Below are 24,492 nucleotides of genomic sequence, written 5' to 3' on the forward strand. Positions count from 1 at the left end.
AGCAATTTCACATTTCCCCATATTATATTCCATTTGTCCCATCTTTGCCCAGTCACTATCCATATACCTACTTTGCCTCCTAATGTCCTTCTCCCGAATCATTTTCCAAATATTTTGTGTCATCAGCATATTTAGCAACCATATCATTGGTCCCTTCATTCAAGTCATGTTTTGAATGTGGAGATCCCTGCAGTAATCCCCATGACATACCACTTGTTACATCCTGCCAAGCAGTAAATGACCCATTTATGCACACACTCTGCTTCCTGTTAGTCAGCCAATCCTGTCTCCATGCGAGTATGTTAACTCCAAACCATGTTTTAATGTTCTGTAATAACCTCTGCTATGGCACTAAATCAAATGCCTTCTGGAAATCTAAGTACCGTACTTCGGAGATAATGGGAACTGCAGATGCTGGAGAATTCCAAGATAATAAAATGTGAGGCTGGATGAACACAGCAGGCCAAGCAGCATCTCAGGAGCACAAAAGCTGACTTTTCGGGCCTAGACCCTTCATCAGAGAGGTGATGAAGGGTCTAGGCCCGAAACGTCAGCTTTTGTGCTCCTGAGATGCTGCTTGGCCTGCTGTGTTCATCCAGCCTCACATTTTATTATCTAAGTACCGTACTTCCACTGGTTCACCTTTGTCCATAGAACATGCCACTTCCTCAAAGAACTGTAACAAGTTGATCTAGCATGATTTTCTTTTCACAAAACCACATTGATGCCACATATTACCTTCAATTTTACTTTTATGTGTCCTGCTGTAGCTATAGCAATAGTTTCTAACATCTTCCCCTTGACAGATGTTAGGCTAACTGGCCTATATTTTTCTGATTTCTAAATTCCTTGTAAACAGTTGCATTTATTATTTTTCAATCTGATTCCACCCATCTAGGGTATTTTGGAAAATTAATGCTAATGTTTCAACTATTTCATTTTTACCACTCTAGGATGAGGTTAATCAGGACCCAGGACACAGCTCTAACAATTTGCTCAATATTACTAGCCTGGTGTTCTTGAATTTCTCCCTCCTTTCCATTTTCTGATTTAAAGCTATTTCTGGAATTTATTTTTACCATCTGTAACTATTCAATTCATTTGGAACCTACATTGACCACAATGATTGGATCTCCTGCCCTCCACTGTAAATTCCTTTCCAGCCTGTACCAATGTCCCAAAACCTAGTGCTGGGTAGCTAACATAGCTGCCTGTATCCTTGCTCTTTGCTATAGATGGCAGTGTCAATCCTTCTCACTACATTGTATCTTCTAGCACTACCTTTGTTTTTGCTCCCCTAACCTGAAAGGCTTCCAGCACCACAGTGCCAGGGTCAGTTGGCTCTTCTAGCCCACAGCTCTCACTCTCAACCAAAAAAAAACAAGAAGTACCTCAAACCCGATGGACAATTGCAAACGATGAGGCTGGTGCACGCTTGTCATCTGGTCCTTTTACCTGCCTAACTTGCAGTCGCACCATCCTCTCCCTAACCAATGAGCAAATCAGAGGATCCTATTCGAAGGGGTGTGACTGCCTTGTGGAATAGAGTGCCCAGGTTACTTTCCCCTTCCCTGATGTTTGTCATTCAACATCCACATATAAATTCTGAGCTCCAGTTGCTCAGGCTGCAAACAGTTTATAGCTTAAAGAGTTTATTACTTTAATGGTTGTGACCCGAAACCATTTATTAAATCCCTGGTTTGTGATCACTGCCAGGTATATAAGAAATAGGTGCTTTACTCAACCTATGAAATTCATACCTGTTTCACATCGGTCTCCCATGAAGCCTGGTGGACAGATGCATTCTCCTGCCTCATCATGGCAAATCCCTCCATTCAGGCAGACCGGACAATGCTTTAAGCAGTCAGCTCCCCACTTGTGAGCTTCACATTCTGTAACACCAATATTTCAGCAATAATATATTAAGGCTGCTCAGTACTTTAACTGATATTCAACTAAACACAACAGAGACTGATTAAAAGAACATTTGCTCAACAGTAACTCATATTTATTTAGGAACACTTTAATGTCACAAGTCACTGCCCAGGAGAAATTATGAAATAAATTGAGATTGTAACATATGTTGGATGCGGGCAGTTTTGGCAGGGGGGGGGGGGGGGGGGTGTGTGGGGGCAGTGCAGGAAGCACAGTGACTCAGTGGTTAGCACTGCTGCCTCATAGTGCCAGGCAACTGGGTTCAACTCCAGCCTCGGGCTGGCTATGTGGAGTTTGAACATCCTCCCTGTGTCTGTGTGGATCTCCTCGGTGATCTGGTTTCCTCCCACAGTCCAAGTATGTGTAGGCTAGGTGGATTAGCCATGGGAAAATGCAGGATTACAGGGATAGGGCAGGGAGGTGATTCCAGTTGAGCTGTTCTTCAGAGAGTCGGTATGGACTCTATGGGCCCAACGGCCTACTTCTACACTGTAAGAATTGTAGGTGACTTAAAAACTTGATTAAAAAGGCAGGTTTTAAAAAAACATTTGAAAGGAACGGGCTGCAAGAGGAAATTTTCAGAGTTTAGGACCTAGGAAGGTAAAAGAGTGTCGCCAATGGTGCAGCAATAACAATCATGAGGGTGAGCTGTGAGGAGGATGCAAAGATGCTTCAGTGTGATTCGGACAAGTTGGCTGGGCAAATGCATGGCAGATGAAGCATAATGCAGATATATGTGAGGTTATGTATTCTGTCAGCAAACAATAAGAATCAGAACAGCAACAAATTAGGAAAGAGGGAGGCGCAATGAGAACTGGATGTCGTTATACAGTGGGTCTCTGGAAGTAAGTGTACAGGGTAGTAGGTACCAAGAAATTTGAGTACAGGAATAGGTATGTCTTGATGCTGTTGTACAGGGCTTTGGTGAGATGAAACCATTGGGCTTGAGTGCAATTTTGGTCTCCTTATCTGAGGAAAGATGTTCTGCTTATTGAGGGAGTGCAACAAAGATGATTCTTGGGATGACAGGACTGAAGAAGATGAAGACAGACTAGATTGGTTTGGATTACATTCACTGGAGTTTAGAAGAATGGAAAGAGGTGGGGTGGGCGGTGGTGAGGGAGCTGAGATCGCAGAGATATCTATAAAATTCTAACGGGGTTACACAGGGTAAATGTAGGAAGGATGTTCCTGATAACCAGGAAGTCCACAACCTTGAGTCACAGTTTAAGGACATGGACTTCCTTTACCCAGGGAGAATAGTGAGCTGTGCGGTTCTCTGCCACAGAAAATAGCTGAGGCAAAGCATTAAAGGTTTTCAAGGAGTAAGATATAGTTCTTAGCATTAAAGGGATCAAAGAATATGGGGAGAAAGCAAGAACAGCCTACTGAGTTGGGTGATCAGCAATGATTGTATTGAATGGCACAACAGGCTCAAAGGGCTAAATCATCTACTCCTGCTCTTATTTTCCATGTGTTCATCAGGTAGGATGAAGAGGTCAGAATTGGAGGAGTATAGATTTCTTGGAGGTTTGTCAGGAAGTTAGACAGGTAGGGAGAGGCAAGCCAATGCCTTACACACTATGTCCTAAAATGACTTATCCACATAATCAATATTTTTCAACAGTTTAAAAACAATTACAACAGGACCAGATATTAAGTAATATAGGTCTGAAGTTGATTTCAACAGAGTCTGACTGCTGTTATTTGTAATATTATTTATCAAATGCTTCTGATTTTTATTTATTCAAAATTGTATTCTTTATGTCTGAGTCTCTTCTCTTGAGCAATGCATATAAATCAAGAATTGGTGCTACATTAACCAAACCGGGCAAACTCTGGTAAAATCTAGCCTATTATAAGTGAACATCACACCATTAAGATGCTGTCCTGAGCACTGAGTTATTACAAAACAGAGGGCAAAGCGATGTCTTGTAAATAGCTTATGAGACTCCACAGTGATATGTGAAAGCGGTATCATGCCCATAATTTGGTGTAATGGAATGAAAGAGTTGGTTCTCTCATTGTGTATTCGTCAGCAACTGGGTAGTAGGGAAGCGGTAGCTAATTACAACCTTCCCCCCAATATTTATTTCCATTAATGTCATTAATGGTAACAATGCTATTTCTATTCAGGAGACCCCAAGTCTGCGGCTTGGATTTTCTCTCAATTATTAGACCATTTTATCATGAAAGTTTTGACGTTTTTTTCAGTCCAAATGTACTCACTGCCTTTTGTCAGCTTTGAAAGCAGACAGGGAGAAAAGTTCGAACAGAAAACTGAGGAAAGCCCTGCTCTGAGTTCTGAGATTTCTACCACTTATATAGTAATTGTAAATCAGCCCAGTCAAAACCACACGTCAATCCTATGTTCAACATAAAATTTTAACCATGCATCATGGGTTCATGGTCCATTGTCAGTTCAGAAGAGCATACAAAAAAATCAGAATTGGGACAGAGGTGAGGTAGTGATTCTTCTGTTGTTTCTTGTCTGTATAAATGCAGGAAAAAGAATAAATAATGTCATATTCCAAATGAATAGGAGACAAATATATAGGGAGATCTCAGATGTAGGTAAGAATAATAGGGTTGTAATGGAAGGGATTTTAACTTTCCAAACTAGACTCGGACTGCCATAGTGTTAAGGGCTTGCATGAGGAGGAATTTGGTAAATGTAATCAAGAAAATTTTCTTTGGCAATATGTATATGTACCTACTAGAGAATGAGCAAACTTGACCTTCTCCTGGAAGATAAGGTGAGGCAAGCGACTGAGGTGTTAATTGAGGAGCACTTTGGGACCTGTGATCATAACTCTATTAGTTTTAAATTAGTTATGTAAAAGATTAGACCTTGTGTAAAAGTTAATGTTCTAAACTGGAACAAGGCCACTTTGGATGGTATTAGGTGGGAACTTGCAAAGATTGATTCAGGAAAGCTGTTCACAGGTAAAGGGGTGTCTGGCAATTGGGAGGCTTTCAAAAGTGATGTAACGAGTCCAGAGACTTTTCAAGTGAAGCGCAAGGCTAGTAGAAGTATAGAGCACAGGATGACTGGAGATATTGGGACTCTGGTCAAGATAAAGGAGGTATTCATCAAGTGTAGACAGCTGGGATCAAGTGAATCCCTTGAGGAATATAGGGGGAGTAGGAGTGCATTTAAAGGGGAAATCAGGAGGACAAAAAGGAGAAATGAGATAGCCTTGGTGGATACGGAGAATCCAAAGAGATTCTATATGTACATTTAGGGCAACAGTCCACATTATAGAAGAGGAGGTGCTGGAAGTCTTAAAAGATAGATAAATTCTGGAACCTGATCAAGTGTATCCCAGATATTATGGGAAGCTAAGAAAAAAATTGTAGGCCACCTTGCAGTGATATTTGTATCACCTACAGCCACGGGCAAGGTGCTGGAAGACTGAAGGTGGCTAATCTTGTGCCTTTATTCGAGAAAGGTTGCAAGGAAAATCCAGGGAACTATAGACCGGTGAGTCGAACATCAGTGGTGGGTATGTTGTTGGAGGGAATTCTGAGAGACAGAATTTATGTTCATTTGGAAAGGCAGTGACTGATCAGGGATAGTCAGCATGGCTTTGTTCATGGGAAATGCTGGCTCACAAATTGGATTGAGTTTTCTGAGGATGTGACCAAGAAGATAGATGAGAGCAGAGCAGTAGATGTTGTTTACACGGACTTTAACAAGGTCTTCAACAAGAGTCCACATGACAAACTGGTTGGTAATGTTATATCAGATGGGATCCAGGGAAAGCTAGCCAATTGGATACAAAATTGGCTTGACGGTAGGAGACAGGGAGTGATTGTAGACAGTTGTTTGTCAGACTGGAGGCCTGTGAACAGCAGTGTTGTGCAGGGATCAGTGGTTGGTCCACCGTTTTTGTCACTTATCAAAATAATCTGGATGAGAATATGGGAAGCATGGTTAATAAGTTTGCAGATGACACCAAAAGTAATGGTATAGTGGACAGCAAAGAATGTTATCTAACAGTAAAACAGAATCTTGATCAGTTGGTCTAATGGGCTGAGGAGAGGCAAATGGAGTTTAATTTAGATAAACGTGAGGTGTTGCATTTTGGTGAGACAAACCGGGGCAGCACTTACACAGTTAATTGAAGGACCCTGGGGAGTGTTGTTGAGCAGTGAAACCTAGGGTTTCAGGTACATAGTTCCTTGTAAGTGCTGTCAAAGGTAGACAGAATGCTGAAGAAGGCATGTGGCATGCTTGCTGTCATTAGTTAGAGAGTTGAGTATAGGAGTTGGGACGTCATGATGTGGCTGTACAGGACACTGGGCAAGGCCACTTTTGGAGTACTGCATACAGTTCTGATTGCCCTACTGTACAAAAGATATTATTAAATTAGAAATGCTGCAGAAAACATTTGAAAGGATGATACTAAGACTGGACGGTTTCAGTTATGAGGAGAGGCTGGAATTTTCCCTGGAGCATTGGAGGTTGACGGGTGACCTTTCAGAGGTTCATAAAAATCATGAGGGGCATTGATAAGTTGACTGGCAAAGGTCTTTTTCCTAGAGTAAGGGAATTCAAAACAAGATGGCATGGGTTTAAGGTGAGAGGGGAAAGATTTAAAAGGGACCCAAGGGGCAACTTTCTCACACAGAGGGTGGTGTGTATATGGAATGAACTGTCAGAGGAAGTTATTGATGCAGGTACAGTTACAGCATTTAAAAATCATTCGGACAAGTACATGATTAGAAAAGATGTAGAGGAATATGGGCCAAATGAGACCCTTCTGAAGAAGGGTCTAGGCCAAAAACATCAGCTATCCTGGTCCTCTGATGCTGCTTGGCCTGCTGTGTTCATCCAGCTCCACACCTTGTTATCTCAGATACTCCAGCATCTGCAGTTCCTACTATCTCTGAAACAGTGTTAATCCCTGCCTTGCATCAGCCTGATGACTTTTCTTTGGCTTTCATTGGCAGAGGACTTGAGTTTAAGAGCCATGAGGTTATGCTGCAGCTCTATAAAACTCTGGTTAGACCACACTTGAAATATTGTGTTCAGTTCTGGTCACCTCATGACAGGAAGGATGTGGAAGCTTAAGAGGGTGCAGAGGAGATTTACCAGGATGCTGCCTGGACTGAAGGGCAGGTCTTATGATGAAGTTTGAGGGATCTGGGGCTTTTTTCATTGGAGCAAAGATGATGAGAGGTGACTTGATAGAGGTTTACAAGGTGAGAAGCATAGATAGAGTAGATAGTCAGAGACTTTTTCCCAGGGCGGAAATGACTATTACAAGGGGGCATAATTTTAAGCTGATTAGAGGAAGATATAGGGGAGATGTCAGAGGGAGGTTCTTCACACAGAGGGCGGTGGGCGTGTAGAATGTGCTGCCGGCAGTGGTAGTGAAGTCAGATACTTTAGAGATTTTTAAGCAACTCTTGGATAGGCACATTGAGGATAGTAAAATGTAGGGTATGCAGGGTAGATTGATCTTAGTAGGATAATAGGTCAGCACAACATTGTGGGCCAAAGGGCCTGTACTGTGTTGTACTGTTCTGTGTTCTATGTTCTGAGTAGGAAGTCACATGACAACAGGTCATAGTCTAACAGGTTTATTTGAAATCACAAGCTTTCGGGGCGCTGCTCCTTCGACAGGTGACTTCTGTAACATGACTTCTGACTTTGCCCACCCCCGTCCAATACTGGCACTTCCACATCATTAAAACAAATAGAGCAGTTATTATCCACATATCTTACTTCTTACTATCAGCTGGGTGAATGCTGCAGTTAAAACATTTCCTCCAATCAAAAATGCAGAGTAGACACCTGCATCTTTCACAGTGACTGATTTCAAAGTACATTCAACTGTATGAGTGACATCATCTCGTGGCACGGATGAGAAAAACATATCTGGAACAATAAAAAGAAAAATTATGAACTGCAGAATAAACTATGTGCAGAAGCTAGCATTGTTTTTACAAATGGTGCAATCATCTAGTATTTTGTATAAAGACTTGCATTTATGTGGCACCTTTTTTGTCCTTGGATCTCCCAAAGCACTTGACAGCCAAAAGAATATTCCTTGAGAGAGGGATACAGGAATAGGGAACAGGAGATGTAGAAAGAGTGCTGCTGTCATGCAGGTAGAAAGACTGATCCACAGATATATTTTTTATATATATGAGAGAGAGAGATGGACTAGCCATTGTTGTAAGGTGTAAGATGCAACTGGCGTTTTGTGCACAGTAATCTCACACAAACAGCCATGAGATAATCTGCTTAAGAAATGGTAGTTAACTGGTGAATGTTGGCCCGGAAAACTGGAGAACTCCTCCAATCCGATTTAAATAGTCTCATAGGACTATTCCCATCTCATTGAGCAGGAAAACAGGGCATTTTTCTCAGATTTCACCCAAAAAATAGTATCACCAACGCTATTGCAAACTGCTAGTAATGCAATGGAAGAGTCAGCCTTAATTTGATGCTTAAGTCTCTCAGTGGGTCTTGAAGCTACAACAAGAGTGCTCCCAACTGAACTGCAACTGCAAACTCATTGCAAAAAAATGCAGTTAACAAATATCTTTTGTACCTGTCACAGTTCCTGTGGACTGTGTCTTTTTATTCTTTGAGTTGTTAAAAATTGTAGCCTGCAAAGCAAATTAATTGTTTTTAAAAACAGGGATTTATCAGGATAACTGTGTGATTTCACAGCAAGCAATTTGAACTGTTTGTTTGTGGATTCCTGCAATGTGCAGATGATCAGATGCCAAGGAGCTTTTTTAAACAGGTGAAGCTGATTGGTTCTCAGCTGACAGAGTAGATTGCAATTAGAAACATGTTGCGGAGACACGGATTCTCAAAGAAAGAAACAGGTGGGTGACCTGTTGTTCTTCCCAGCAGAAGCTGCCTATTCTCTGCAGTAAAAACAGTTTAAATTTGAAGTAAACTAGCAGAAGTTACTCTGAGTTGTGATTTTAAAATAATAGGGACATGTTTGAAGTGAATCAGATGCTCTGAACTTCTTACTAGCCAGTGGAAGCTTTCAGAGGAAGACAGCTGAACACCAAGGGCCTGCCTAGCAAGATTAATTGAAGTTTTTTCCTTCATGGAATGCTGGAAACAGGGATTGACTCCCACAGAAGAGGTACAATTGTGCCAGCACAGTTCAATTACGGCAATAAGAGATATTCTAGTCTCTTATTTGTATAAATATTCTAATGTGCCACCCAGATTTAGAAGGGATTTGGAGAGATTATAGAAAATGTGCTTGTTCAAAGCCAGATGAATCCACCTATTATCACAAGCAGAAAACTGGAATGAACAAAGTCTCAAGAAAAGCAGTCAGTATTGACTGTGCAGCAGGGGATAGAAAGAACTAGTGGCACAACAGAGAGAAAGAGCGACTGAGAGTAGCTGAAATAGAGATAGGCATAAGGAAAGGATGAAGTACTTCAGTTATGAGGAAAGACTGGAGTGGTAAGGACTGGTTTCCTTTGAAGACAGGCTAGGGGGAATTTGAATGTAAATTATCAATATTACAATGGGTCTCAACAGAATAGATGAGGAGACAGCTGCTCCTGTTTGTAAAAGGATCAAGAACTAAAGGGCACAATTCTTAATTGTTTTGCAAAAGAAGTAAATGTAAAGTGAGAAGTTTTTTACACAGTCAGTAGTTAGGGTCTGGAATGTATGCCTCAAAATACAGTTGGAACAGGTTCAATTGTGTCATTGGGTGATTATTCAAATAGAAACCATGTGCAGGGTTTACAGAGAAAAGGCAGGAGATTGGCACTCATAATGTTAAGAGAGCTGGTATGAGGGGCTGAATGGCCTCCTTCTGCATGATAATAAGGTCTCTATTCTGAAAAAGGGCATCACAGAAAAATATGAAATAAATGGAGTAACAAATGAGGTGAACATAAGAGAAAGGGCACAAGAGAGGCATAACACATGCAAGAAAGTTGGAGATAAAGGAAATTCAGGTAGAAAGAAAGATAGGAAACCAAAGAGAGGAGATGTGTGTGTGTGAATGAGAGAGAAAGAGAAAACAGAAACAGAAACAGAAACAGACAGGGAGAAAGAAAACTTGGATGAAGTGGAAACATGGAATTGTGAGAGAGGGGCTGAGGTGTAATAGTTACAAAGAAAATTTGTCTGAAGTCACATTGAAGTTACATTTGTAACTTTATATCCATGTACGGTAATAGATTTTAAAATGTCCGGCTGTTGTTTGCAATCTTGTACCAAGCTCTTAATCTTTGAAAAGTTGTCCCCATGTAAGGTATCTGATCAATAAATTAATTCTTACTTACAGCACTGATTTTCAAATCAAACTTCACTGACGTCACAAAGCCTTTCCATTAAGTAAATTTTAAATCAGAAATCAGTCTCCATGGATTTAAGAAAATATAATGATTAAATCTGAAGAAACAGGTTCATGTAGTGCTAGATGATAGTTACCTTAACAAGAACTAGACATGGAAAACTGGCACAATTACCACCTTTTCAGAACTAATATATAATATTTAAATAGAGTAATGCATGGTTTTGCACAGAAAAGCATAACAACAATTTGTATTTACTAGCAATTTTAACAATAAAATTTCACAGCTTTGTAATCAAACAAATTTTGATATTGAGCTACATAAAATTACACTAGGGCAGGTAAGCAAAGGATTGGTCAGAACGAGAGGCTATGAGGAGTATTGTAAAGTTGGCATAATGCCATACAGTTTTACAGCACAGTAACAGACCTTTTGGTCCATTGTATCTGGGCCAATCATCAAGCACTTATCGACATTAATCTCATTTTTCAGCATTTGCCCTGTATGCTTTGCTGCTTCAAGTGATCATCTAAGTATTTCTTAAATATTGTGATAGTTTCTGCCTTCACCACCCTTACAGGCAGTGAGTTCCAGATACCGATCACACTGTGGGTGAAAAAAATCTTCCTTAAATCCCCTCTACACTTTTTGGCCTTTACATCAAATCTATGCTCTCCCTAATATTAATCTCTCTTCCTAGGGACAAAATTTCTTCTGATATACGCCACTCGGAACTTTGTACACCTCAATCAAGTTCACCTCCAACCTTCTCTCCTTTAAGGAAAACAGCCTTGTCTAGGAGATGTGCTCCAGCCCTAGCAACATCCTAGTGAATCTCCTCTGTGCCCTCTCTATTGCAACCACATCATCCTATAGTGCAGATGGAGCTACACACACTTCTCTAGTTTTGGCATAAATAATGTCTCATACAGCTCCATTATAGCCCTCCTACTCTTGTATTCAATGCCTCAACTAATAAAGGTAACTATCCCACGTCCCCAAAAACCACCTTACTAACCTATCCTGTCAAGGATGTGTGACGTGCACACCATGATATGTCAGATCCTCTGCATTTATAGTTTCTATCTTTTATCATGTATTCCCTTACTTCGTAAGTCCACCCACATACATCACCTCACACTTTTCACAACTAAATTTCAAGTGTCACTGTTCTGCTCATCTGACCAGGCCATTTACATTATCCTGTAGTCTAAAACCTTCTTCTTGCTATTTCAGTGTCATTGCAAACTTACTGATATATGGTTGGAATGGCCGAGTTGAACCAAAGCATCTGTTTCCATGCTGTATGACTCTATGAGTAAGTAAGAATAATACCGCTTCTACATATTTCACTGTAAGTTGATTAAGTGGACATTAATAGTTTATAAAAGTTAATTTGGTGAGCTTCTGGATGGAAAGACAATGAATTCCAATTGCAATAATTTTATTACCGTCTTTATAGATCATAACATCAGCATCTGTCTGGAGCTGTCGCTTGAATCGAATGGTTACATTTTCGCCCTTATTTGCAGTAAGAGAGAAAACCTCTGGGAAGAAATGTGCTGCAAAATAAACAAATTTCAGCAGGTCAGGTCAATCCTTTCAAAATAAAGGGTGATATAGACAATGATTTTGGGTCTGTAACAGGTAGAAACTCGCTTCTGAGCATGCATGCGGATGCCTTCTGCATCTCAAATTGTTCTAGGGCCACTTTCAAGGAGATTTGGCTGTCAACAGTGCTTTCACTGATCAATTCCCTGAACACACCAACCCTGAGTCAGAAGTAATATGTCAAATTAACAGTTGGGCTCAGGACTACAGAAGATCAGACATTGCTAAAGGAAGTTGTTCACTACACAGCTTGGGACAAAGTTGTTTTTTTTTAAAAGAACTTGTCTGCTCAGAAGAACCTTCCTCTTTTGCACTTGGCTTATTGTGGTGCATAATATTAGCAGTGAATCATTAGAACTATATACAGAACGAGGCTTTTCAGCTCTTTGTGCCAGCTCTTTGAAAAAGCCATCGAATAAGCCTCATTCCTTTCCCAATATTCCTGAAAAGTGTATGGTTAAAGTTTTAAATCAGTTCCACTTTTAAAGTTCAAATTGATTCCATCACCCTTTCAAGCTGTGCATTTCAAATCACAACAGCTTGTTATGTTAAAAAAAACCCTCACCTTCCTTCTGGTTCTTTTGCCAATGACCTTAAATGTGAGAATAATGGTCAATAACTTTTTTTTAACTAGTGGAAAATGTTTTCCTTATTTACGCTATCAAAATCTTTCATTTTGAACATCTTTATTAAATCTCTCCTTAGTTCTCCCTGCTGTGAGAACAATGCCTCAAAATGAGACTGCTCAAGGGCTTGAAAAGCCCTCACTGCTCATTCTGGCTGTGTTGGCTGAATGGTGCAGTAGCTGAAATTGTGCTTCGATTAGATGATATAACACTGCACTTGGTTTTGCTGATCTACAGATCCAGGTGAGTTGGAATTTACTGGTCACTGTCAGGGGCATGTGCCTGGGGGAACACTGAGTGATTCGTGTCCAGTGTTTTGAGTTTGAGCCAGCTTGATCGCTGCTTTGTAATCCCTGAAAACGAGACACCGGTAAAGAGAGATTTCTATTGGCTTCAATTACCCAAAACCGTACAGATACCAAATGAAGACTGGCAGCACCAGGCACGTGGTACAGAAGGAAGAAAGAAAGAATGTCTAAAATTAATCTTTAGGTGCAGATACCAATCTTGCCAATAGATTGACTGAAATCTATAGTTTCCACATCAAACCAAAACTGATCCCAGTATTTGAATATAAGATAATAAAGTGTGAAGCTGGATGAACACAGCAGGCCAAGCAGCATCTCAGGAGCACAAAAGCTGACATTTCGGGCCTAGACCCTTCATCAGAGAGGGGGATGGGGTGAGGGTTCTGGAATAAATAGGGAGAGAGGGGGATGTGGACCGAAGATGGAGAGAGAAGAAGATTGGTGGAGAGGAGAGTATAGGTGGGGAGGTAGGGAGGGGATAGGTCAGTCCAGGGAAGATGGACAGGACAAGGAGGTGGGATGAGGTTAGTAGGTAGGAAATGGAGGTGCAGCTTGGGGTGGGAGGAAGGGATGGGTGAGAGGAAGAACAGGTTAGGGAGGCAGAGACAGGCTGGGCTGGTTTTGGGATGCAGTGGGTGGGGGGGAAGAGCTGGGCTGGTTGTATAATGCAGTGGGGGGAGGGGACGAACTGGGCTGGTTTTGGGATGCGGTGGGGGAAGGGGAGATTTTGAAGCTGGTGAAGTCCACATTGATAACATTGGGCTGCAGGGTTCCCAAGCGGAATATGAGTTGCTGTTCCTGCAACCTTCGGGTGGCATCATTGTGGCACTGCAGGAGGCCCATGATGGACATATCATCTAAAGAATGGGAGGGGGAGTTGAAATGGTTCGTGACTGGGAGGTGCAGTTGTTTATTGTGAACCACGTGGAGGTGTTCTGCAAAGCAGTCCCCAAGCCTCCGCTTGGTTTGCCCAATCTAGAGGAAGCCACACCGGGTACAATGGATACAGTATAGCATGGAAAGTCATCTTGGGGCCTGGGATAGGGGTGAGGGAGGAGGTGTGGGGGCAAGTATAGCACTTCCTGCGGTTGCAGGGGAAGGTGCCGGGTGTGGTGGGGTTGGAGGGCAGTGTGGAGCGAACAAGGGAGTCATGGAGGGAGTGGTCTCTCCGGAAATCAGACAAGGGTGGGGATGGAAAAATGTCTAGGGTGGTGGGGTCGGATTGTAGATGGCAGAAGTGTCGGAGGATGATGCGTTGTATCCGGTGGTTGGTGGGGTGGTGTGTGAGAATGAGGGGGATCCTCTTTGGGCAGTTGTGACAGTGGCGGGGTGTGAGGGATGTGTTGCGGGAAATGCGGGAGACACGGTCAAGGGCGTTCTCGATCACTGTGGGGGGAAAGTTGCGGTCCTTGAAGAACTTGGACATCTGGGATGTGCGGGAGTGGAATGCCTCATCCTGGGAGCAGATGCAGCGGAGGCGGAGGAATTGGGAATAGGGGATGGAATTTTTGCAGGAGGGTGGGTGGGAGGAGGTGTATTCTAGGTAGCTGTGGGAGTCGGTGGGCTTGAAATGGACATCAGTTACAAGCTGGTTGCCTGAGATGGAGACTGAAAGGTCCAGGAAGGTGAGGGATGTGCTGGAGATGGCCCAGGTGAACTGAAGGTTGGGGTGGAAGGTGTTGGTGAAGTGGATGAACTGTTCGAGCTCCTCTGGGGAGCAAGAGGCGGTGCCGATACAGTCATCAATGTAATGGAGGAAGAGGTGGGGTTTGGGGCCTGTGTAGGTGCGGAAGAGGGACTGTTCCACGTAACCTACAAAGAGGCAGGCATAGCTGGGGCCCATGCAGGTGCCCATGGCCACCCCCTCTGTCTGTAGGAAGTGGGAGGAATTGAAAGAGAAGTTGTTGAGGGTGAGGACGAGTTTGGCTATCTGTAGGAAGTGGGAGGAATAGATGGTTGCCTCCAGAATCTGTGATGTTTTACCTTGTTGTGACATCTTAACTGTCGTTATTCGTGTGACGTCTTTATTAAGTCTCCCCTCACAAAAGAATATTCCGACACTATCATTTTTCTCATTTCTCCACATCACCTTTGTAGGGTAATTTTTAGTCTTGTTCGGTGCTGCAGGGCTTCCCCACTGATCAAGAAAGGGATCAAATATCCGAGTTATGGAAACCTCATCTAGACCAGGTTTGCCTTCAGGTTCACACACTAATGAGGTTTCTGACGTGGAGATCAGAGGTCTTGAATTTATTAATGTCAAGTCCAGCAATGCCTCGATTAAACCTGGCATCAAATACAAACATAACAATTAGATGCAATTACATCCAACAGGAAGATAAAAGAAGTATAGACTTAGGCATGTTGTCTCAAAGTTATTGATGTGCTTACTATAGTGTAGTTAACATTGTAATTTCGGCTAGCGTGAGGGACATAGCTTTAAATTGAGGGGTGATAGATGCAGGACAGATGTCAGAGGTAGGTTCTTTACTTAGACAGTAGCAAGGGCATGGAATGCCCTGCCTGCAACAGTAGTAGACTCGCCAACTTTAAGAGCATCTAAATGGTCATTGGATAAACATATGGATGATAATGGAATAGTGTAGTTCAGATGGGCTTCAGGTTGCTTTCATGGGTTGGCGCAACATCGACGTCTGTGCTGTAATGTTCTATGTAGGGAACATGGCTGTCAACCTTTGCACAGTAACTCTCACAACAACAAAGGAATAATGACCCAATAATCTACTTCGACAATATTAGTTTAGGGTAATACTGACCAGAACTCATGAGGCAAGTTCCCTGCCCTTTGTTGTGCCAAGCTATTCCTTGAGTGGACAGACAGAGCTGTCTTCTGACTGACAGCATCTTCAGCAGTGTATCATTCCCTCAGTACTGCACTGAAAAAGTCATTGTTGATTATGAGCTTAAACCTCTGGATTTAAGATTTGAACTCACAACCTGCTAACTCAAGAGGTGACAGTACTAACTGCTGACACAGGTGACCCACCAAACTGTACAAAAATTTCTTGGTGATGTGCTAATCATGCAGGTTTTGCTGATAGGCAATTTACTCAGATTTAAATTAGCAGTAGTTTGAGTGTTATTTTATATGATAGTAACACGTAATTTTTTGAATGAGTATTCAAGTATGGCTTTCATAACGTAAAGTAATCTGTCATGTTCATAGTAAAATATGGACTGTTAATTTTCAACTTCCATTATCAGATTTTAATACTAGTTATTTTCATGTATTTAAAAATGGCTGCACCTGACCAAAAGTTGACTGAAGCTTCATGAAATAATCAATAAACAGAAACAACCTGAATTGAAGGTAACATGTTATCTCAGACTGAAACTAGTCACCTAGAGCAGTACCTCTATTTGTCCATGGAAAGTCACAATTATCCAATTAAAGATGACTAATTTAGACACAAATAAATGAATTGAGAAATTGCTTTGGCTGAGCTGTGCGAAATGGATTTCAACTGGAACTGGAAAAGTCTGTCTGTCTCTCTCTCAGCCTCACAAATGATAAAACACTCAGAGGTAACACAAACTGGAGAGGAAAATGTGATCACTGAGGGCTCAAAGATACCTCCAATATTCAAAGCTGCTGTTGATCCAGGACATCCCCTGGTCTTAGATTAAAACCTAAAATGTCAAGTTCACCCTAAGGACTTCAAACTTAAATCCTTTTATCTTAATTTTTGCACTCTACACTATCCCATTTTAAACTTTGTAGCTGACTTTGCATTAGTTTGGTGTTGCATTCATTATTTTTCTTGGGTTAGCAAGTGATAAAATTGTTCTTCCTTTCACTCAAAGAAACCTTGAAATTGGTTTCTTATTTGTTTCTAATGATCAAATTAAACACATTTTAAAAAAATCACTAAATCTTCAATGATAATGGGAACTGCACATGCTGGAGAATCCAAGATAATAAAATGTGAGGCTGGATGAACACAGCAGGCCCAGCAGCATCTCAATGTGGCTAACTGAGGAGGTTGAAAAGAAGGAAGCTGATTCTTTTCTTCTCAGTTAGTTATAATCGATCTGGAGAACAGGCAACAAGGAAAAGCCTTTCAGCTCTCACTTCGTATTGAAAAAAAGCAAATTACTTGTCACCCAGTTTATTAGAAGGGTTGCAGAAATGGACTTGCCTCCATTCAGTTAATTCTAAAGACAGTATTCTTCTGTCTGTTCTGCAACTACTGGAAGAAACTCCTTACGATCAGCAACTCTTGTTGTCTTTCATTTACATTGTTGTGAAGTGAACATTTTATTCAACGAACTAATAAAAAATTATTAAATTAAAACTTGTTAGGGTGATTTTGCAGGAACTCAGAAACAAGCACTGATTGAAATACTCAGAAGTGATGGAAATCTTCTCTACTCCAGGATAACTCTGCAGGAGCTCCTAAGCCTGACCTTCTTCATTTGCTTCAATGACCTTCCCTCCATCATAAGGTCAGAAGACGGAAGGTCGCTGATTATTGCACATTGTCCAGCACTATTCACAACTCCTTGAGTATTGAAACAGCTCATGTCGAAATGCAACAAGACCAGGACAACATTCATGCTTATGTTGATGAATGGTAAGTGTTATTCGTGCCACAGAAGTGCCAGGCAATGACTACCTCCAACAAGACAGAATATAAACATTGCCTATTGATATTCAAAGGCATTACCAGCTCTGAATTCTCTGACATCAGTATCTGGGCATTACCATTGACAAGTAACTGAACCAGACTAGTTATATAAATACAGTGGTTACAAGAGTAGGCCAGAGGCAAGGGACTCTGCGACGAGTAACTCACCTACTGACTTCCCAGTACCTGTCCACCATCTACAAGGCCGAAGTCAGGAATGCGTTAGAATGCTCTATACTTAACTGGATGTGTACAACTCCCACAACACTCAAGCTTGACCCCATCAGCAACAAGGTATGCCTGCTTGATTGGCACCACAGTGAGGTAGCAGTGTGTACCATTTACTCATGTACTACAGAAATTCACCAAAGCTCCTCAGACAGCATCTTGCAAACCAACCACCACTATCATCTAGAAAAACAACAGCACCTGATACCCGACACATCTGCAAATTCCTTCCCTGCATCAAGTTGTGGAAACATATTATTATTCACTCACTGGAGTTGGTTCAATTTCTTGGAACCCCCTCTCTAATAGTTAATACTCCGACACCACATTGACTACAGCAATTCAAGAGGGCAGCTCACCGGCACCCTTGCAAGGATAATTAGGATGGGCAATAAATGCCAGACCAATCAGCAAAGCCTGTATCCCTTGGATGAATTTAACAAAAGACATTTACAGAGACAGAAACAATGTTAATGTTTCAGATTGATGACTGAATGCATTTAAATAGCTTCAGGACACCTTGTAGTTCTTCTAGTTTTGATGAGAACAAGCTGAAACATTAACTCAGTTTCTCTCACCATAGATGATGCCTGACTTGTTGGATATTTCCAGCATTTTCAATAACAGAAGCAGAATTTAAAACACCGTGCCAGAACATTGTCACAAACTTGGAAGGAGCTTCAAATGATTTTTTAAATTCTTCCTCAAACAAATTCTAATTATAAATGGGAGGATAATGAGGGAGGAAATTGTAAGATAATGACTGAAATAATGCTGGAGAGGCTGGTAATGCAATTTTAGTACATAAACATTTCTTAAGGACAGAGAATCTGACCGAGCACTGCTATAAGCAGAAAAGACAACAGTTTCTAATAAGTAAGAGATTAAATAAATCAAAAAGCCAAGTTTCATTTGGTATAGGGAAAGGAAGGGGAATGGGACTAAATGCATTACATTTTCAGAGACAGGAAAAAACAGCAATGGGTCAAATGAACACAGTGTGTGCAATATGATTCGCCTAAAAGCACCCCATCAATTGTTTGATTCCACAGAAAGATGTAATTGCATTTCTATAATGCTTTCCATGGTTGCAGGATCTCTCAAAGTTCTTTACAACCAATGTAGTGCTTTTGAAGTGCAATGATTGACATCCAGCAGGAAACAAGGTATCCAGTGAATAGTTGCTATTTTTCAGCATTTTTATGACCAGTATCTGTTTAGGTCTTTTCAGTTTGGTGTGTAAGTTTCACAGCCTGAAAATTGACTTTGATAACAATCTACACTCTTAAAGGCTGCTGGAAAGATTTAACACATTTTCTCATTTTTATGCGTTGTACTTGCCAATGAACAGTCAGTATTTGACAACTTGTGAAGATCTTACTGGCGCTGATTCAGATTAATAGTTGATCACTGTGCAGTGATATACGTATGCAAAATCAAATACAAACATTTGTTAGGGCCAACCACAAACCTTCAATAATATAAACAGAAATTACTGGAAATACTCAACAGGTCAATCAGCATCTGTGGAGAGAGAAACACAGTTAATACTTTAGCCTGATGGCCTTTGCAATCATTATTAACATTAACATTTATACTGCGAGTAAAACTTCCACTCAAAATACAGAACATATTGCAAAAAGAATAAAAAAAACTTACGATCATTGAAGTTCAAATTTGTGACTGAATTTTTATGTCTCACGGCTGACTGGGATAACATGCTACAAATCAAGCCCCACTATTCTCAGACTTGTCATAAATGTGAAAATTTGATTAAATGACCAAAATACACAATTCTATCTGTCTAATTCACGTTAAAAGTATATTATACCAGATTTCTCATGAAAAAGGGAGTAACAATTTATTGTAACCAACAATAAGAAAGAAATACAAATTGCTAGTTTATAACTCTAAAATAAAAGCTACCACTTTTTAGAAATTCTCATGCACATACAGACAAGATGAGTATTAAGGGTGGGACGAAGAAGGAATAAAAATGGGGAGAAATAGTTTGAGTGCATCAATCAGGACAGTAGGAATTGATGAGTTGTTTTCTTTTGCACAATTTCAGTTCTTTGCAGATGAGATGAGGTTGTTTGCAAACCAATGCTGTGTTTTATTCCCATTTAAGAATCTGCCCTTTTCAGGACCTCAGAAAGTGTTCTTTTCATCTTTTTTATTTCAACAGGCAATTTGTGGACACAGCAATTTCTGAGGGAATGGTGAATGAGAACAGCTATGGGGTGATGTTCTGATTATTCTCCACACTGAAGGGCGAGAGAGAGATTGAGGTGTTTTTTCTTCGCAGGCCAGATGTTCATGCCTACGGTTCACACAGAAGCTATAACCACTTGCCCATGAACCAATAAAGTGGTCATTACTATCCTGAGAACTTGAGCCCATAACAACTGATCAATTGAAAGTATAATCTCCATAAAAGTGCCTTGAATGTACACTCCTGATGCATCTACCATTCTCCCCCACTGCTTAAATAAGGCAACAGTGTAGATATAACTTACAATGAGTTCTCGTAACTTTTTTTTAAACTACATTATCATCTTTCTTGGTGCCAATGGCTTTCTTTTCACATTCTTCTTATGCCACAGCCCAAAAGAATAAAGTGGTCTTTACAATTGTCGTAGGCTTGCAGTGGGGTTCAGTCATAGCATCACAATTTGTAACAACAACTATCATAAAAACTGAAAGAACTGCAGATGCTGTAAATCTGGAACAAGAACAGAATTTGCTGGAAAAGTTCATCAGGTCTGGCAGCATCTGTGAAGAGAAATCAGAGTCAACACTTCAAGTCTGGTGACCCTTCCCAGAATTGCTGTTGGCTAGGAAAATGTCGGTTTCTATACAGAAGAAAGATTTCGGGAAGGGAGGAAGGAATAAACGAAAGGTGAGGATAGAGCTCAAAGAAAGAGCAATTAGACAGACAAAGAAGAGAATTGAATCCCTACAGAGTGGAAACGGGCCCTTTGGCCTGACAAGTCCACACTGAACCTCAGAGCATCTCACCCAGATCCATCCCCCTATAACTCACCTAATCTACACCTCCCTGAACACTACAAGCAATTTAGCATGGCCAATCCATTTAGCCTACTGATCTTTGGTAGGATACCACAGCATCCAGAGGAAACCCACACAGACACAGGAAGAACATGCAAACTCCACACAAACAAGTCGCCTGAGGCTGGAATTGAACCCAGGTCCCTGGTGCTGTGAGGCAGCAGTGCTAACCACTGAGCCACTGTGCCACCTGAAGGATGGCTTTGACAACAATCTGGCTAAGAGGGTGAATAGCTGTTGATGGAGACTGTTAGTGTCTAACAATAGGTGCTGCGTAATGGCAGCCTAGGTGATAACAAGGTCTGTTGTGTGGGGTAGTGGGCTAGGACATGGGAGAGTTTAGGCCCTAAAATGATTGAACTCAATATTGAGTCGAGAGGGCTGCAGGGTCCCCAAGCGGAAAAAGAGGCTTTGTTCTTCTAGTTTGTGCTGAGCTTCACTGGAACACTGCAGCAAGCCAGAGGGCAGATATCAGTTGGGGTACAGGCTGGCAGGCAACTGAAAGCTCTGAGTCTTTTTTGTGGGCAGAACATAGATGTTCTGCAAAGCAGTCACCCAGTCTACATTTTGTTTCCCCAATGTAGAGTAGACCACATTGTGAGCAGTGAATGCTGTGGACAAGATTGTGGGAAGTGTTGCTTCACATGAAAAGTATGTTTGGGCTTGGATATTGGGGAGGGAGGAGGTTAATGGGCAGGTGTTACACCTTCGTCAGTTGCAGGGGGAGGTGCTTGCTGTGGGGGGGTGGGGGGGTGCAGTATTGAGAGTGATGGAAGAGTGGAGCAGTGTTTCCAGAGGGAATGATCCTTGCGGAAGGCAGACTCGGGCGGGGAGGGGAATATGTATCTGGTGATGGCATCTTACTGGAAGTGATGGAAATGGCAGCTGATGATCTTCTGGATGTGGATTCTGATGGGATAGTAGATACGGGCAAGGGAAATCCTGTCACTATTGCAGGAGAGAAGAGAGAGGATGAGTGCAGAAGTGCGGGAGATGGGTTGGAACCAGTTGAGGGCTGTGTCGACAAAGGTGCTGGGGAATCCTCAGTTGAGGAAGAAGGTGGACATTTCAAAGATTGCCTTGTTGAAGTTGGTGCCATTGGAACATATGCAATGGAGATGGAGGAACTGAGAGAATGAAATGGAATCTTTACAAGGAGCAGGGTGTGAGTATGTACAGTCCAGTAGGCTGTGGGAGTTGGTGGGTTTATAGTGGATATTAGTGGCCAGTCTAGCCCCAGAAATGGAAATAGTGATGTTGAAGAAAGGAAAGGAGGAGTCAGGGATAGACCTGGTGAAAGTGAGGGCAGTGTGGAAATTGGAAGTGAAATCAATAAACTTTCCCGAGTCTGGATAAGAGAGGGAAGCAGCACCAATGATATCATTAATATATCTAAGAAAGGGTTGTGGTTGGGACCTGGAATAGGACTGGAACAAGGAATGTTCTACGTAGCCCACAAAGAGACAGGCCTAACTGGGGCCCATGTGGATATCCATGGCCACCCCCTGACTTGAAGAAAATGAGAGGAATTACAACTATCGTGATGTGAGGGTACCATAATGAGGTTTACTTTGTCATTAACTTTGCACCAGGTGCTGAAAAAATAATAATAATGTTGGATCGTATATTACAAAGACTTTATCAATCAAATGGTCCATCCTGGTATTTAGAATATATGTGAGCCTTCTCATAATTTACTCCTGCATTTATTTATTTGGCTTTTAAATCTGTCTAAAGTATTGTGGTAGTGAGTTCAACAATCTCACCACTCTCTGAATAAAGAAGCTTCTCCTGAATTGCTGAACAGATTTCACAGAATCATAGAATCCCTACAGTGTGGCAGTAGGCCATTCAACCCATTAAGTTCACACCTCCCCTCCAAAGAGCAACACCCCGCACCCCCCCCCCCCAAACTATATCCCTGTAATCCTGAATTTTCCCAGGGTTAATCCACCTAGTCAACACATCCCTGGACAATATGGGTAAATGAGCATGGCGAAGCCAAGAGTGACTGTCTTTGTTGTCCCTCACCAAAATAAAAAAACAAAGAACTGAGGATGCTGGAAACCAGAAACAAAAGCAGAAATTGCTGGAAAAGCTCAGCAGGTCTGGCAGCATCCGTGGAGAGAAAGCAGAGTTAACGTTTCGGACCTGGAGACACTTCTTCTAAAGGCCTGCTGAGTTTTCCCAGCAATTTCCATTTTTGTTTGTTGTCCATCACCTTAGTTTCACTCACCTACTGAAACGTTTTCTTTAGGCTCATCCAATTAAACCATTTCATAATTTTAGAGAGCTCTATCATGTTGTTCCCCAGCCTTCTCTTCTCTATAGAGAAAAAGACCAAGAATGCCGTATTTTTGATGGTAATAACTTCTCATTCCGGTTTCACATTAGTAAGATATGTTTTTCCACTTTCTCCATCTCCTTTTATATTTTATCCAGCTTCTATATCCTTTCTATTGTGTAGTGACAAGAGCTGTTCTTAGGACAAGTATGATCCAACCAATGATATCATCCTGAAGCAACAATTTAAATTTCACCAAAATTATCATTAAACCAATTCAGTGCCAAGCTAAATGCATAAATAATAGCCAAAAAGTGAATTATTTACTAGCTTGTTCTGTGGAAGAAATTTCAAAAATTCCACTTGTAAGTTTGAATTGATTTTGTTGAGAGGTTCTAGGCCATTGGGAACTGAGTGGACATTTTAGAGGAAGTTTTGAAAAGCCAACCAGTCCTCTATGTTATTCACAGATCGCATTAACTCAAAGAATGTTGTGAGTTCCCTCACATTAAAATGTTTAACTTTATTAAGTGGCAACTTGTAATATGCAGGTGGAGCCAGCCAGCTGGAAACCACCCAGAAGAAAGCCCTGAAAGTAATTTTTTCCCCTAAAGTAGGCTTTTAAGATGTTCCAAGATGCAATGTTAATGAAACATGTAGGCGTTTGTGTTAGTCATTTTGGAAAATGCACGAGGCTTTTCCCACTGACAACCATTTGAGTAAATCCAGATTTCTTCACCTTGTTACCCAGGGCAGTTTATCAGAAGTGTGTTGCTGAAATGGCCTTGTCTGCTTTCAGTTAGCTTTAAAAGATAGTAGTCATCAGTGTATTACGCCACTGTTGGAAAGGGTTCTTCAAGGTCAGCAATTCTTCTTGTCTTTCATATAAATATTTGTGAAGCACATATTTTATTCAGTGAACTGCTGATAAATCATTAAACTGAATTCTGTTAGAAGCTGTTAAGATTTATTCGAAAGAATGATATAATATCGTAGTCTCAACAGTGTACATCTTGTTTATGTCAGCCATGCAGCAGACGCGAAGCGGTTTTGTTATCACCACATAAACAATGTTTATATTTCCTGGGAGGCAGCAGGGAGATATTTTTAAAAGAACACCTGAAAAATTGATCTTGAAAGATCAATTTACAAAGGAATGGGGAATACAAACCCAGTTCAAGGTCATGAAATCCCTGCCTGTGGCCAGCTTTCAAAGATTGAAGTTACCAAAGAACTATGATTACAGACTGATTGTAAAATGTCATGAGACCATTCGTTAAATTGTGACGGGTGTTGTAATGCATAGGATTTAGGCTTTGACCATCTGTTAAACCTTTCAAAGCAATGTATTGTGCTATACATTAAATTACTTTGACAGATGTAGCCCTAAGGTGGCCTTGCTTGGTCATTTTGCTGATGAGGCAACTGCAAAACGTATGACTCATATAATTGGCATTTTGTCCTTAGCCCACAAAGAA

At 41.2% G+C, this 24,492-nt stretch overlaps 1 protein-coding gene across 1 annotated transcript in view; it reads right to left on the reverse strand.

Annotated features, from left to right (window-relative positions):
* tek (TEK tyrosine kinase, endothelial) overlaps positions 1-24,492 on the reverse strand; it is a 95,912-nt gene that overhangs the window by 58,832 nt on the left and 12,588 nt on the right. Inside the window, exons 2-5 of the mRNA XM_048526822.2 lie at positions 14,765-15,067; positions 11,688-11,798; positions 7,670-7,822; positions 1,761-1,892 (exon numbers count right to left, since the gene is read on the reverse strand). Coding sequence (XP_048382779.1) covers positions 1,761-1,892; positions 7,670-7,822; positions 11,688-11,798; positions 14,765-15,067 — 699 coding nt within the window. The remainder of the gene's footprint in view (positions 1-1,760; positions 1,893-7,669; positions 7,823-11,687; positions 11,799-14,764; positions 15,068-24,492) is intronic.

Source organism: Stegostoma tigrinum, chromosome 3, assembly GCF_030684315.1.
Source record: "Stegostoma tigrinum isolate sSteTig4 chromosome 3, sSteTig4.hap1, whole genome shotgun sequence".
NCBI classification, from domain to species: domain Eukaryota; kingdom Metazoa; phylum Chordata; class Chondrichthyes; order Orectolobiformes; family Stegostomatidae; genus Stegostoma; species Stegostoma tigrinum.